The sequence below is a fragment of the Homarus americanus genome, unplaced genomic scaffold (genome assembly GCF_018991925.1).
Source record: "Homarus americanus isolate GMGI-L3 unplaced genomic scaffold, GMGI_Hamer_2.0 scaffold9235, whole genome shotgun sequence".
Taxonomy (NCBI): Eukaryota; Metazoa; Arthropoda; class Malacostraca; order Decapoda; family Nephropidae; genus Homarus; species Homarus americanus.
The window spans coordinates 21,539-37,066 of record NW_024737366.1 but is presented as its reverse complement, the minus strand read 5'-3'; the positions used below and the strand labels follow the sequence as shown (position 1 = coordinate 37,066).

At 43.0% G+C, this 15,528-nt stretch overlaps 1 protein-coding gene across 1 annotated transcript in view; it reads left to right on the top strand.

The window, feature by feature from the left end:
- Window positions 1-343: 343 nt before the first annotated feature.
- The window catches only part of LOC121873411, a gene marked incomplete at its 3' end in the record, with an annotated part of 30,893 nt that continues 15,708 nt past the window's right edge, over window positions 344-15,528 (top strand). The window contains 7 exon segments of the mRNA XM_042376947.1: window positions 344-550; window positions 2,247-2,395; window positions 6,111-6,255; window positions 6,650-6,780; window positions 7,198-7,351; window positions 9,891-10,047; window positions 10,471-10,607. Coding sequence (XP_042232881.1) covers window positions 406-550; window positions 2,247-2,395; window positions 6,111-6,255; window positions 6,650-6,780; window positions 7,198-7,351; window positions 9,891-10,047; window positions 10,471-10,607 — 1,018 coding nt within the window.

The following is a 15,528-nucleotide window of genomic DNA, read 5'->3' as shown; positions in this document are numbered from 1 at the left end:
AGCCTACTGTTACCAGCAGACGTGTGTAAACAACAAATACTGTACCTCTCACTCACTAATTCACACAAAGGAACTTGTGGGAGCAGCTTTTCCTAAATCTGAACCAGATTCCACAAAATTCTAGAGGATATTCAGTTTGGAATTTCATGAGTCTTAGTAAGCATTTTCTTTGTATTGCCTCATGGTTCAGTTCTATATTCCTTGGCGTCCAATTTAATGTTTTATTTTTCTGAATTTATTACATATTTTATAATTACATTGTGTAATGGCTGGTTCAAGAAGAATTCGTCACCGGTTCAGTATAAACCTAACCTAACCTAACCAAACCTAACCAAACCTCCAGGGTGGCCGCCGCCTGCCGTGGTGTGGTACGAGGGAGATGAAGTGGTGGACGAGGGCTACCAGATGGATGACGGCGGCGCTGCTGTAGTCAACGAACTCCAGTTGGGTCCTCTAACGCGCGGTGACCTCGGGCGTCGACTGTCCTGCCTCGCTTCCAACACCAACCAGACCCAACCTGCCACCACCACTGTCACCCTGGCCATGACACGTGAGTGATTAACACCACTACCACCACCACCACTGTCACCCTGGCCATGACACGTGAGTGATTAACACCACTACCACCACCACCACTGTCACCCTGGCCATGACACGAGTGATTAACACCACTACCACCACCACCACTGTCACCCCGCATGACACGAGTGATTAACACCACTACCACCACCACCACTGTCACCCTGGCCATGACACGTGAGTGATTACACCACTACCACCACCACCACCACTGTCACCCTGGCCATGACACGTGAGGATTAACACCACCATCACCACACACCACCACTGTCACCCTGGCCATGACACGTGAGTGATTAACACCACTACCACCAACACCACCACTGTCACCCCTGGCGACACGTGAGTGATTAACACCACTACCACCACCACCACTGTCATCCCTGGCCATGACACGAGTGATTAACACCACTACCACCACCACCACCACTGTCACCCTGGCCATGACACGAGTGATTAACACCACTACCACCACCACCAATAACTACCATCACTACCACTATCACAACTACCATCACACCACAACCATCACCACTACCACCACCACCATAACTACCATCACCACCACAACCATCACACTAACCACCAACCCCACCACAACTATTCACTATCACCACCACTACCACCACCACACTACACCACCACCACAACTACCATCACCACCACAACCATCACATCATTTCACACCACCACCACCACACTACCACCACTATCACCACTACTTCACACCACTACTACCACCACCACCACAACCACATCATCTCACCACACAACCATCACACTACCACCACCCCACACTACCATCACTTCACCACAACCATCACCACTATCACCACCACCACACAACTACCACATCACTACCATCACTACCACACACCACAACTACCATCACTACCACAACCATCACCACTACCACCACCACCACAGCCACCACCACCATCACCACCATCACCACCATCACATCACCACCACCACCACAACCACCACATCACTCTTCACACACCACCACCACCACAACCACCATCACTACCAACCATCACCACTTCACCACCACCACCACAGCCACCACCACCACCGCCATCACCACCACCACTACCACCACCACCACCACCACAACCACCAGCACCACAACACTCACCACACCACCACAACCACCTCACACACCACAACCATCACCACCACCACCACCACCACAGCCACCACCACCATCACCACCTATCACCACCATCACTAACACTCACACCACTCACCACCTTCACCCCCACCACAACCACCATCACCACTACACATCACCACTTCATCACTACCACCACCACCATAACCACCACCAACCACCACCATCACCACCACCACTACCTCACCACCACCACCATCACCACATCATCTACCACCACTAATTTCACCAATCATCACACCACTATCACCACCATTAAACATACTCACCACCACCATAACTACCATCACTATCACCACCACCAATTATTATACACTACCACTACCCCACAGCTACATCACTACCACTATCACCACCATTACCACTACCACCACTACCACCACCACCATAACTACCATCACTAACCACCACTATCACCACCACCATCATTAATATCAATTGTTATTGTTAGTGTACACATTATTGCTGGTAGTTACGTCATCATTGTTTACAGTGAGCATCGTTGGTGTGCGGGTGGAGGAGGTGACGTCAGTGTGGGCGGAGGAACAGGCGGAAGTTAAGTGTAGGGTATGGGGGTCCCGCCCACCGCCCACTGTCGTCTGGTGGCTTGGGTCTGTCATGCTGCCGCCCACACATACCAAGGTGAGTCTCTCTCTCACACACACACAGGCTGTTTCTTACTCTGAAGAAAATATATTAAGTAACTTTATGTGTCGTGGTTGATTCACTTACAGGTGGTGGTGGATGGTACCTGACAGTGTTAGGTGGTGGAGGATCGGATGTTACAGGTGGGTGGAGTGGTTACTCTGACAGTGTTACAGGTGGTGGTGGATGGTTACCTGACAGTGTTACAGGTGGTGGTGGGGGATGGTTACCTGACAGTGTTTAGCAGGTGGTGGTGGATGGTTACATCAGTGTTACAGGTGGTGGTGGGATGGTTACCTGACAAAGTGGTGGTGGATGGTTACCTGACAGTGTTATAGGTGGTGGTGGGGGATGGTTACCTGACAGTGTTACAGGTGGTGGATAGTTACCTATCAGTGTTAAGCAGGTAGGGTGGATGGTTACTGACAGTGTTAAGGTGGTGGTGGTGGATGGTTACCTGACAGTGTTAGCAGGTGGTGGTGATGGTTACCTGACAGGTGGGAGGGATGCCTGACAGTGTTACAGGTGGTGGTGGATGGTTACCTGACAGTGTTACAGGTGGTGGATGATGGTTACACAGTGTTACAGGTGGTGGATGGTAACTGACAGTGTTACAGGTGGTGTGGTGGATGGTTACCTGACAGTGTTACAGGTGGTGATGGCCTGACAGTGTTACAGGTGGTGGATGGCCTGACAGTGTTACAGGTGGTGGTGGGATGGTTACCTGACAGTGTGTGGTGGTGGGGGATGGTTACCTGACAGGCAGGTGGTGGTGGATGGTTACCTGACAGTGTTACAGGTGGTGGTGGGGATGGTTACCGACAGTGTTACAGGTGGTGGTGGATGGTTACCTGAACAGTGTTACAGGTGGTGGTGGATGGTTACCTGACAGTGTTGCTAGGTGGGTGGAGGATGGTTACCTGACAGTGTTACAGGTGGTGGTGGATGGTTACTGACAGTGTTACAGGTGGTGGTGGATGGTTACCTGACAGTGTTACAGGTGGTGGTGATGGTTACCTGACAGTGCAGCAGGTGGTGGTGGATGGTTACCTGACAGTGTTACAGGTGGTGGAGGATGGTTACTGACAGTGTTACAGGTGTGGATGGTTACCTGACAGTGTTGCAGGTGGTGGTGGATGGGTTACTAACAGTGTTACAGGTGGTGGTGGATGGTTACCTGACAGTGTTACAGGTGGTGGAGGATGGTTACCTGACAGTTACAGGTGGTGGTGGATGGTTACCCAGTGTTACAGGTGGTGGTGGATGGTTACCTGACAGTGTTACAGGTGGTGGTGGATGGTTACCTGACAGTGTTACAGGTGGTGGTGGTGGAGGATGGTTACCTGACAGTGTACAGGTGGTGGGATGGTTACCTGACAGTGTTACAGGTGGTGGGGATGGTTACCTGACAGTGTTACAGGTGGTGGTGATGGTTACCTGTCAGCAGGTGGTTGGATGGTTACCTGTCAGTGTTACAGGTGGTGGGATGGTTACCTGATGAAGTTGCAGGTGGAGGATGGTTACCTGAAGGTGTACAGGTGGTGGTGGATGGTTACCTGACAGTGTTACAGGTGGTGGTGGATGGTTACCTGACAGGTTACAGGTGGTGGGGATGGTTACCTGACAGTGTTACAGGTGGTGGTGATGGTTACCTGACAGCTGTAGGTGGTGAGGATGGTTACCTGACAGTGTTACAGGTGGTGGTGGATGGTTACCTGACAGTGTTAAGGTGTGTGTGATGGTTTCCTGACAGTGTTACAGGTGGTGGTGGTGGATGGTTACCTGACAGTGTTACAGGTGGTGGAGGATGGTTACCTGACAGTGTTACAGGTGGTGGTGGATGGTTACCTGACAGTGTTACAGGTGGTGGTGGATGGTTACCTGACAGTGTTACAGGTGGTGGTGGATGGTTACCTGACAGTGTTACAGTTGGTGGGGGATGGTTCCTGACAGTGTTACAGGTGGTGGAGGATGGTTACCTGACAGTGTTACAGGTGGTGGTGGATGGTTACCTGACAGTGTTACAGGTGGGGATGGTTACTCATGTGTGTTACATTGGTGGTGGATGGTTACCTGACAGTGTTACAGGTGGTGGATGGTTACCTGACAGTGTTACAGGTGGTGGTGGATGGTTACCTGACAGTGTTACAGGTGGTGGTGGATGGTTACCTGACAGTGTTACAGTGGTGGATGGAGTATGCGTTCTGTCAGTGTTACAGGTGGTGGTGGATGGTTACCTATCAGTGTTACAGGTGGTGGTGGATGGTTACCTGACAGTGTTACAGGTGGTGGTGGAGGATGGTAACCTGACAGTGTTACAATGTGGTGGTGGATGGTTGACTGTCAGTGTTACAGGTGGTGGGGGATGGTTACCTGACAGCAGGTGGTGGATGGTTACCTGACAGTGTTACAGGTGGTGAGTGATGGTTACTGACAGTGTTACTGGTGGTGGTGATGGTTACCTGACAGTGTTGGCAGGTGGTGGATGGTTACCTGACAGTGTTACAGGTGGTGGTGGAGGATGGTTACCTGACAGTGTTACAGGTGTTGGTGATGGTTACCTGACAGTGTTACAGGTGGTGGTGGATGGTTACCTGACAGTGTTAAGCAGGTGGTGGATGGTTACCTGACAGTGTTACAGGTGGTGGTGGATGGTTACCTGACAGTGTTACAGGTGGTGGAGGATGGTTGCCTGACAGTGTTACAGGTGGTGGTGGATGGTTACCTGACAGTGTTACAGGTGGTGGTGGATGGTTACCTGACAGTGTTACAGGTGGTGGAGGATGGTTACCTGACAGTCTAGTGTGTTACACGGTGGTGGATGGTTACCTGACAGTGTTACAGGTGGTGGTGGATGGTTACCTGACAGTGTTACAGGTGGTGGTGGTATGTTACCTGACAGTGTTAGCAGGTGGTGGTGATGGTTACCTGACAGTGTTAGCAGGTTGGAGGATGGTTACCTTACAGTGTTACAGGTGGTGGATGGTTACCTGACAGTGTTACAGGTGGTGGGATGGTTACCTGACAGTGTTATAGGGGTGGTGGTGGGATGGTTACCTGACAGTGTTACAGGTGGTGGTGGATGGTTACCTGACAGTGTTACAGGTGTGGTGGAGGATGGTTACCTGACAGTGTTACAGGTGGTGGAGGATGGTTACCTGACAGTGTTACAGGTGGGAGGATGGTTACCTGACAGCTAGTGTGTTACAGGTGGTGGAGGATGGTTACCTGACAGTGTTACAGGTGGTGGAGGATGGTTACCTGACAGTGTTACAGGTGGTGGAGGATGGTTACCTGACAGCCTAGTGTGTTACAGGTGGTGGAGGATAATAATAATAATAATAATAATTAACGGTTTATTGAAAGAGCTTGGCAGCCAGGAAGGCTGAAAATATACAGTTACATATTTGGGGAATGGGTTACGAATTACAAATAATATACAAGGACATAAGTGACACAAATAAGACATATAATAACTTAGATGGGGATCAGCTCAAACTACAGTTCATTTCAACATAGTGACAGTGTAGAGCAGTGTTTACTGGGAGTGAATACACTGATTTATTACATGTTATTGATAATTTTACAATGGTTGGGACTGGGCTGTTCTTATAGCGACAGTTCGTGCACGTATGGGCTGGATGCGGTTGTGGTTACCTAACAGTGTTACAGGTGGTGGAGGATGGTTACCTGACAGTCTAGTGTGTTACAGGTGGTGGAGGATGGCAACCTGACAATCTCCATACTACACTTCACTCCCAAGCCCCAGGATGACGGTGCCATGCTTATCTGTCAGGCGACCAATGAGAAACTCCCTGACCAAGCGGTACAAGACTCTCGGCTCCTGTCCGTCAGCTGTGAGTAACTCTGCCCTCTGTTATAATACTACACGAGTTTATTAAGCTAAATGGGGCTCTACTGTACTACCCGGGACCAGACTAATACAGCCGCTCTATGATACCACTACAGTGACCCTATTATATTGTACTACCACACACACACACACACACACACACACACACACCACACACACACACACGCACGCACACACACACACACACACCATCGTTACTGGGCAGTGAGCAACCAACGGTAAAGCATAACAGGTCACACCTTTGTTTGCAAAATTAGCAGAAGGACATAGTCGTTGGGATTAGATTGATTATATTATATTTCAAATTAAGGCCTCTCTCTCTCTCTCTCTCTCTCTCTCTCTCTCTCTCACTAACAAGGTCTCTCACCACCCCACAGACGCACCACAAGTCAGGGTCCTGCTGGGCAAGTCTCTGGACCCACTGCGCATCAAGGAAGGTGATGACGTGTACTTCGAGTGTCAGGTGGATGCCAAGCCTCCTATCTTCAAGGTAGCCTGGAGACACAACGTGAGTACTACAGCGGAGACATTAGGGAGATGCAGAGAGAGACAGAGACGTAGTAAGAGACAGCTGGACACAGGGAAAGATAGAGAGAGACATAGTGAGGGACAGGGAGATACAGGGAGATACAGGGAGATACAGGGAGACAAATAAAAGATGAATGGAACGAGAAACAGAGGAGACGGAGAAAGTGAAAGGGGGGTGAGAAGGTAGGAGGGACACGGAGGAAGATGGATAAATTGAGATAACCAGGAAGAGGTAGAGAGAGGTAGGAAAGGGAAGGAAAGGGTGGGAGGGAAGGAGATATCGAGAGGCAGAGAAAGGGAGAGGGAGGAAGAAGGGAAGAGAGAGGCAATATTTCTGTGATTTGATTTAATATATTCGTAAGAAGTTGTATGACCTTAACCTAACCTAACCTGGCAGGGGGTGGAGCTGTTGGCTGGTGCCGGGGTGTTCGTGTCCAACATGTCTCTCGTGGTGCAGCGGGTCACCAGAGGCCACGGCGGGGACTACACTTGTGAGGCTTCTAACATTAAGGACACTTCCTCTTCCCCGCCCCTACACCTCGACGTAAAGTGTAAGTAGGGAAGTGTAATGTGTATGACGTAAGGTGTAGACATTTAACTTCTTGTTGTACTACACCTCGACGTGTAGGGAGGGAGGCCAAACTAAATGTTGACCTTCCTCCTTAAGTCATTTTTTGTTCTTAGTTATTTTCCCGGCACCATCACGGCCGCATAAATAACGTTTCAGCACATCAATATCCACCTTCTCGGTTTGTGTCATTTAAATAAAAGATTCAGATATTGTCAGGCCCAAAAGTCATCACACACGGAGCACCTAGTAAGAGTGCTTATATCTCTTTTTCGGACATAGTGTGATGCAGATCATGATACAACATTTTGGTGCTGAAATATCGCACATTATACAAGTGAAGTGAAACCCTGGCATGGAGAACGATACATGAGAATAATCCTTTTAAGTGGGAAGTACTGCACTGTACTATACTGTACTGTACTGTACTGTACTGTACTATACTGTACTGTACTGTACTGTACTGTACTGTACTGTACTGTACTGTACTGGTATAGGATGCATCTTAAATAACGTGTACCCAGGACAGTGAGCTACTGTATGTGTTATCACAGACTCAGGAAGCAACACACAGGAGACAGCCATCCACAAGACGCCTCGTTAGTGTACTGTACTGTATGACTCACTGTGTTATTGAGAGGTTGGTTTGTGGCTTATGTTTGTGGTGACGGATTGTGGTGGTGTTTACAGTCCAGTCTGTTTACTATACCTGATAGACTATGCATAAGAGGAAGCTTCAGCAGACACTAACAGATTGGCTTGGAGGCTAAACCAAAACATATAACATCCAGGTATAGTCCCGTCTGCCTGGACACTGTATCCAAGTTGTTTACCAGTGCACGATTTTCTATTTGCTGTATTTTCTAAAGTCTAAACTTGAAGATAAAGATTATTCCTTGTCATTTAGCCCAATAATATTAACCATATACACAGGTTTAGAGCCAAGGTTAGCAACTATTACTGTACTTGTTTCTTAAAATATTTTTATGATGTTGACTAGAACAGTGACACACTCTGGTATATTTACTGTACTGGTGTTGGGGCATTGTTCATATTACTCATCAAAAAACGTTAATTAAATTTTTGTCATACTGAAAATATTTGTTGGGTAAAATATGCAAGACAGAACCACCTAAAATTTTTAACAAATGAATTTATCTGTATACATTATCTTAGGTGTCTGGTGAAACTCTTCCAGCAAAATAAAAAAATGTATTTCTATATAATGTTGACATAGACAAGTTTATAACCCTTAAATAAACCAGTTCATTTATTACTCCCTTGAAGAAAATCTTGTTCATTATTTCAGGTTTTGGTTATGAGTTACAGCGACGTATATTATCTTTACTAACAAGTACGACAACTGTTACGTCATCAGTACTGTATTGTGTCAGTTAATAGTCCTTACTTTTTGCTCTTATGTTAAATGTAAGATTATTTGATCCTCTCAGTCATGGTGATAATAAACAAGGAAATATTAACATAGTTTACTCTTGTAGTTATTTCTATTGTAAACACGTAGTCCTTCACTAAGTGCACCGTCTTGCAAGTTATAAAGACATATTGAACTCGTTAATAAATAGAATTAAGTCTCTGATTGATAGGACTGCTGTATGAACACTATCCATGATCACACACACACAGTCGTGGGTCTCCTGCTTAATGTCCACCCGCAAGAGGAGGGGCTACCACTCGCCCCATCATCACACCCACATAACTTGGGTATATGATACTGCTACTGTTAGTCTAACAGTACCCTAACAGTACCCTAACGGTAGACTAACAGTACCCTAACAGTAGACTAACAGTAGACTAACAGTACCCTAACAGTAGACTATAAGGAGTACCCTAACAGTAGACTGACAGTAGACTAACAGTACCCTAACAGTAGACTATAAGCAGTACCCTAACAGTAGACTAACAGTACCCTAACAGTAGACTATAAGCAGTACCCTAACAGTAGACTGACAGTAAACTAACAGTACCCTAACAGTAGACTATAAGGAGTACCCTAACAGTAGACTGACAGTAGACTAACAGTACCCTAACAGTTGACTATAAGCAGTACCCTAACAGTAGACTAACAGTAGACTAACAGTACCCTAACAGTAGACTATAAGGAGTACCCTAACAGTAGACTAACAGTAGACTAACAGTACCCTAACAGTAGACTATAAGCAGTACCCTAACAGTTGACTAACAGACTAAAGTACTAACAGTACCCTAACAGTAGACTAACAGTAGACTAACAGTACCCTAACAGTAGACTATAAGGAGTACCCTAACAGTAGACTAACAGTAGACTAACAGTACCCTAACAGTAGACTATAAGCAGTACCCTAACAGTTGACTAACAGTAGACTAACAGTACCCTAACAGTACCCTAACGATAGACTAACAGCAGACTAACAGTAGACTAACAGTACCCTAACAGTACCCTAACAGTAGACTACAAGAAGTACCCTAACAGTAGACTAACAGTAGACTAACAGTAGTGTAATAGCGGCCGTCCCCTCCCACAGACGCCCCAGTGTGCGCCAGACAGGAGAGAGTTCAACACTCGGTGGCCAAGCTGGAGAACGCCGAGATCTCCTGCAGGGTTCACGCTAACCCAGCCAACGTCACGTTCAGGTGGACCTTCAACAACACGGCTGAGGCGATAGATGTTCCCGACGGCAGGTGAGGCTGGCTGTGCTGAGGTGCTGGGGGTGTGCTAAGGTACTCAAGGGTGTGCTGGAATGGTGGGGTGTTAGAGGGGAGCTAAACTTTGTGCATGGGGAGCTAAATTAATGTATGAGGGGCTAAATTTACGTATATGGAGCGAAATTAACGTATGTGGAGCTAAAGTAACGTATAGGGAGCTAAATTAACGTCGGGGGAGCTAAATTAACGTAGGGGAAGCTAAATTAACGTTTGGGGAGATAAATTAACGTCGGGGGAGCTAAATTAACGTACGGGGAGCTATATTAACGTACGGGGAGATAAATTAACGTATGGGGAGCTTAATTGACGTCGCGGGAGCTAAATTAACGTCGGGGGAGTTAAATTAACGTCGGGGGAGTTAAATTAACGTCGGGGGAGCTAAATTGTGTATGTTGACAGGTTCGTTGTGGCCGGGACAGAGTCAAGAGTTAATTACACTCCTATGAATGAGCTGGACTATGGGACGCTGTTGTGCTGGGCAAACAACACCATTGGTCTACAGCAACACCCCTGCGTCTTCCATATTGTGGCAGCAGGTGAGCTCTCTCTCTCTCTCTCTCTCTCTCTCTCTCTCTCTCTCTCTCTCACTATAAATATAATTTAACAAATGTTACGTTTATGATACCATACTAACTCCTGCAGATAGTATACTAACACATGTTGATAGTATACTAACACCTGTTGATAGTATACTAACACCTGTTGATAGTATACTAACTCCTGGAGATAGTATACTAACATCTGTTGATAGTATACTAACACCTGTTGATAGTATACTAACACCTGTTCATAGTATACTAACACCTGTTGATAGTATACTAGCACCTGTTGATAGTATACTAACACCTGTTGAAGGTATACTAACACCTGTTGATAGTATACTAACACCTGTTGATAGTATACTAACACCTGTTGATAGTATACTAACACCTGTTCATAGTATACTAACACCTGTTCATAGTATACTAACACCTGTTGATAGTATACTAACGCCTGTTGATAGTATACTAACTCCAGGAGATAGTATACTAACACCTGTTGATAGTATACTAACACCTGTTGATAGTATACTAATACCTGTTGATAGTATACTAACACCTGTTGATAGTATACTAACACCTGTTGATAGTATACTAACTCCTGGAGATAGTATACTAACACCTTTTGATAGTATACTAACACCTGTTGATAGTATACTAACTCCTGGAGATAGTATGCTAACACCTGTTGATAGTATACTAACACCTGTTGATAGTATACTAACACGTGTTGATAGTATACTAACACCTGTTGAAAGTATACTAAGACCTGTTGATAGTATACTAACGCCTGTTGATAGTATACTAACTCCTGGAGATAGTATACTAACACCTGTTGATAGTATACTAACACCTGTTGATAGTATACTAACACCTTTTGATAGTAAACTAACACCTGTTGATGGTATACTAACACCTGTTGATAGTATACTAACACCTCTACAGGTGTACTAACACCTGTAGATAGTATACTACAACACCTTGAATAGTATACTAACAACAGTAAATGTACACTAACACCTGTAGATAGTATACTAACACCTGTAGATAGTATACTAACAACAGTAAGTAGTACACTAACACCTATAGACAGTATACTAACACCTGTAGATAGCATACTAACACCTGTAGAGAGCATACTAACACCTGTAGATAGTATACTAAAACCTGTAGATAGTATACTAACAACAGTAAGTAGTGCACTAACACCTGTAGATAGTATACTAACCTTCAAGTAGTATACTAACACATGTAAATATTATACTAACACCTGTAAGTAGTATACTAACACCTGTAGATAGTATACTAACACCTGTAATTAGTATACTAACACTTGTAGATAGTATACTAACACCTAAAAGTAGTATTCTAACACCTGTAGATAGTATACTAACAACAGTAAGTAGTACACTAACACCTGTAGATAGTATACTGACAACCTTCAAGTAGTATACTCTCACATGTAAATATTAATCTAACACCAGTAAGTAGAATAACACCTGTGGATAGTATACTAACACCTGTAAGTAGTATACTAACACCTGTAGATAGTATACTAACACCTGTAAGTAGTATACTGACACCGTAAGTAGTATACTAACACCTGTAGAGAGTATACTAACACCTGTAAGTAGTATACTAACACCTGTAGAGAGTATACTAACACCTGTAAGTAGTATACTAACACCTGTAGATAGTATACTAACACCTGTAAGTAGTATACTGACACCTGTAAGTAGTATACTAACACCTGTAAGTAGTATACTGACACCTGTAAGTAGTATACTAACACTTGTAAGTATTATACTAACACCTGTAGATAGTATACTAACACCTGTAAGTAGTATACTAACACCTATAGATAGTATACTAACACCTGTATGTAGTATACTAACACCTGTAGATAATATACTAACACCTGTAGATAATATACTAACACCTGTATGTAGTATACTAACAAACGTAGATAGTATACTAACACGTGTAGACAGTATACTAACACCTATAGATAGTATCCTAACACCTGTATGTAGTATACTAACACCTGTAGATAGTATACTAACAACTGTAGATAGTACTAACACCTCTAGATAGTATACTAACACGTGTAGACAGTATACTAACACCTATAGATAGTATCCTAACACCTGTATGTAGTATACTCACACCTGTATGTAGTATACTAACACCTGTAGATAGTATACTAAATCCTGTAGATAGTATACTGACACTTAGACTGTACTAATACCTGTAGGTAGTATACTAACACCTGTAAGTATTATACAAACACCTGTAGATAGTATACTAACACCTTATGTAAAGTATTAACACCTGTAGATAGTATACTAACACCTGTATGCAGTATACTAACACCAGATAGTATACTAACACTGTAAGTAGTATACTAACACCTGTAAGTAGTATATTAACACCTCTAAGTAGTATACTAACACCTGTAAGTTCTATACTGACACCTGTAAATTTTATACTAACACCAGTAAGTAGTATACTAACACCTGTAGATAGTATACTAAGACCTGTAAGTAGTATACTAACACCTGTAGATAGTATACTGACACCTGTAGACAGTATACTAACACCTGTAGACAGTATACTAACACCTGTAGAGAGTATTCTAACACCTGTAGATAGTATACTAACACCTGTGTGTTGTATACTAACACCTGTAGATAGTATACTGACACCTGTAGACAGTATACTAACACCTGTAGACAGTATACTAACACCTGTAGATAGTATACTAACACCTGTAGATAGTATACTAACACCTGTAGATAGTATACGACACCTGTAGACAGTATACTAACACCTGTAGACAGTATACTAACACCTGTAGATAGTATAAGAACACCTGTAAGTAGTATACTAACACCTGTAGATAGTATACTAACACTTGTAGACAGTATACTAACACCTGTAGACAGTATACTAACACCTGTAGAATAGTATACTAACACCTGTAGATTGTATAATGACACCTGTAGACTGTATACTGACACCTGTAGACAATATACTAACACTTGTAGATAGTATACTAACACCTGTAGATAGTATACTAACACCTGTAGATAGTATACTAACACCTGTAAATAATATACTAACACTTGTAGATAGTATACTAACACCTGTAAGTATCTTCTAACACCTGTAGATAGTATAGTAACACCTGTAGATAGTATACTAACACCTGTATGTAGCATACTAACACCTTAGATTGTATTTACACCAGTATATAGTATACTACCTGTAGATAGTATACTAACACCTGTAAGTAGTATACTAACACCTGTAGATAGTATACTAACACCTGTATGTAGTATACTAACACCTGTATGTAGTATACTAACACCTGTAGATAGTATACTAACACCTGTAAGTAGTATACTAACACCTATAGATAGTATACTAACACCTGTATGTAGTATACTAACACCTGTAGATAATATACTACCTGTAGATAATATACTACCTGTATGTGTATATTAACAAACGTAGATAGTATACTAACACGTAGACAGTATACTAACACCTATAGATAGTATCCTAACACCTGTATGTAGTATACTAACACGTGTAGACAGTATACTAACACCTATAGATAGTATCCTAACATTTGTATACTAACACCTGTAGATAGTATACTAATAACTGTAGATAGTACTAACACCTCTAGATATACACACAAGTGTAGACAGTATACTAACACCTATAGATAGTATCCTAACACCTGTATGTAGTATACCACCCTGTATGTAGTATACTAACACCTGTAGATAGTATACTAAATCCTGTAGATAGTATACTGACACTGTAGACAGTATACTGACACCTGTAGACTGTATACTAATACCTGTAGATAGTATACACACCTGTATATTATACAAACACCTGTAGATAGTATACTAACACCTTTATGTAGCATTTTAACACCTGTAGATAGTATACTAACACCTGTATGCAGTATACTAACACCTGTAGATAGTATACTAACACCTGTAAGTAGTATACTAACACCTGTAAGTAGTATATTAACACCTGTAAGTAGTATACTAACACCTGTAAGTATTATACTAACACCTGTAAGTTCTATACTGACACCTGTAAATTTTATACTAACACTATAAGTAATATACTAACACCTGTAGATAGTATACTAGACCTGTATATATACTAACACCTGTAGATAGTATACTGACACCTGTAGACAGTATACTAACACCTGTAGACAGTATACTAACACCTGTAGAGAGTATTTTAACACCTGTAGATAGTATACTAACACCTGTGTGATGTATACTAACACCTGTAGATAGTATACTGACACCTGTACAGTATACTAACACCTGTAGACAGTATACTAACACCAGATAGTATACTAGCACCTGTAGATATTATACTAACACCTGTAGATAGTATACTGACACCTGTAGATGTATACTAACACCTGTAGAGACAGTATACTAACACCTGTAGATAGTATTCTAACACCTGTAGATAGTATACTAACACCTGTAGATAGTATACTAACACTCTGTATGTATACTAACACCTGTATGTGTATACTAACACCTGCAGATAGTATACTAACACCTGTAAGTAGTATACTAACACCTATAGATAGTATACTAACACCTGTATGTAGTATACTAACACTGTAGATATATACTAACACCTGTAGATAATATACTAACACCTGTATGTAGTATACTAACACCTGTAGATAGTATACTAACACCTATAGATAGTATACTAACACTGTGTGTAGTATATTAACAAACTAGATAGTATACTAACACGTGTAGACAGTATACTAACACCTATAGATAGTATCCCAACACCTATGTAGTATACTAAACACCTGCAGATAGTATACTAACAACTGTAGATAGTACTAACA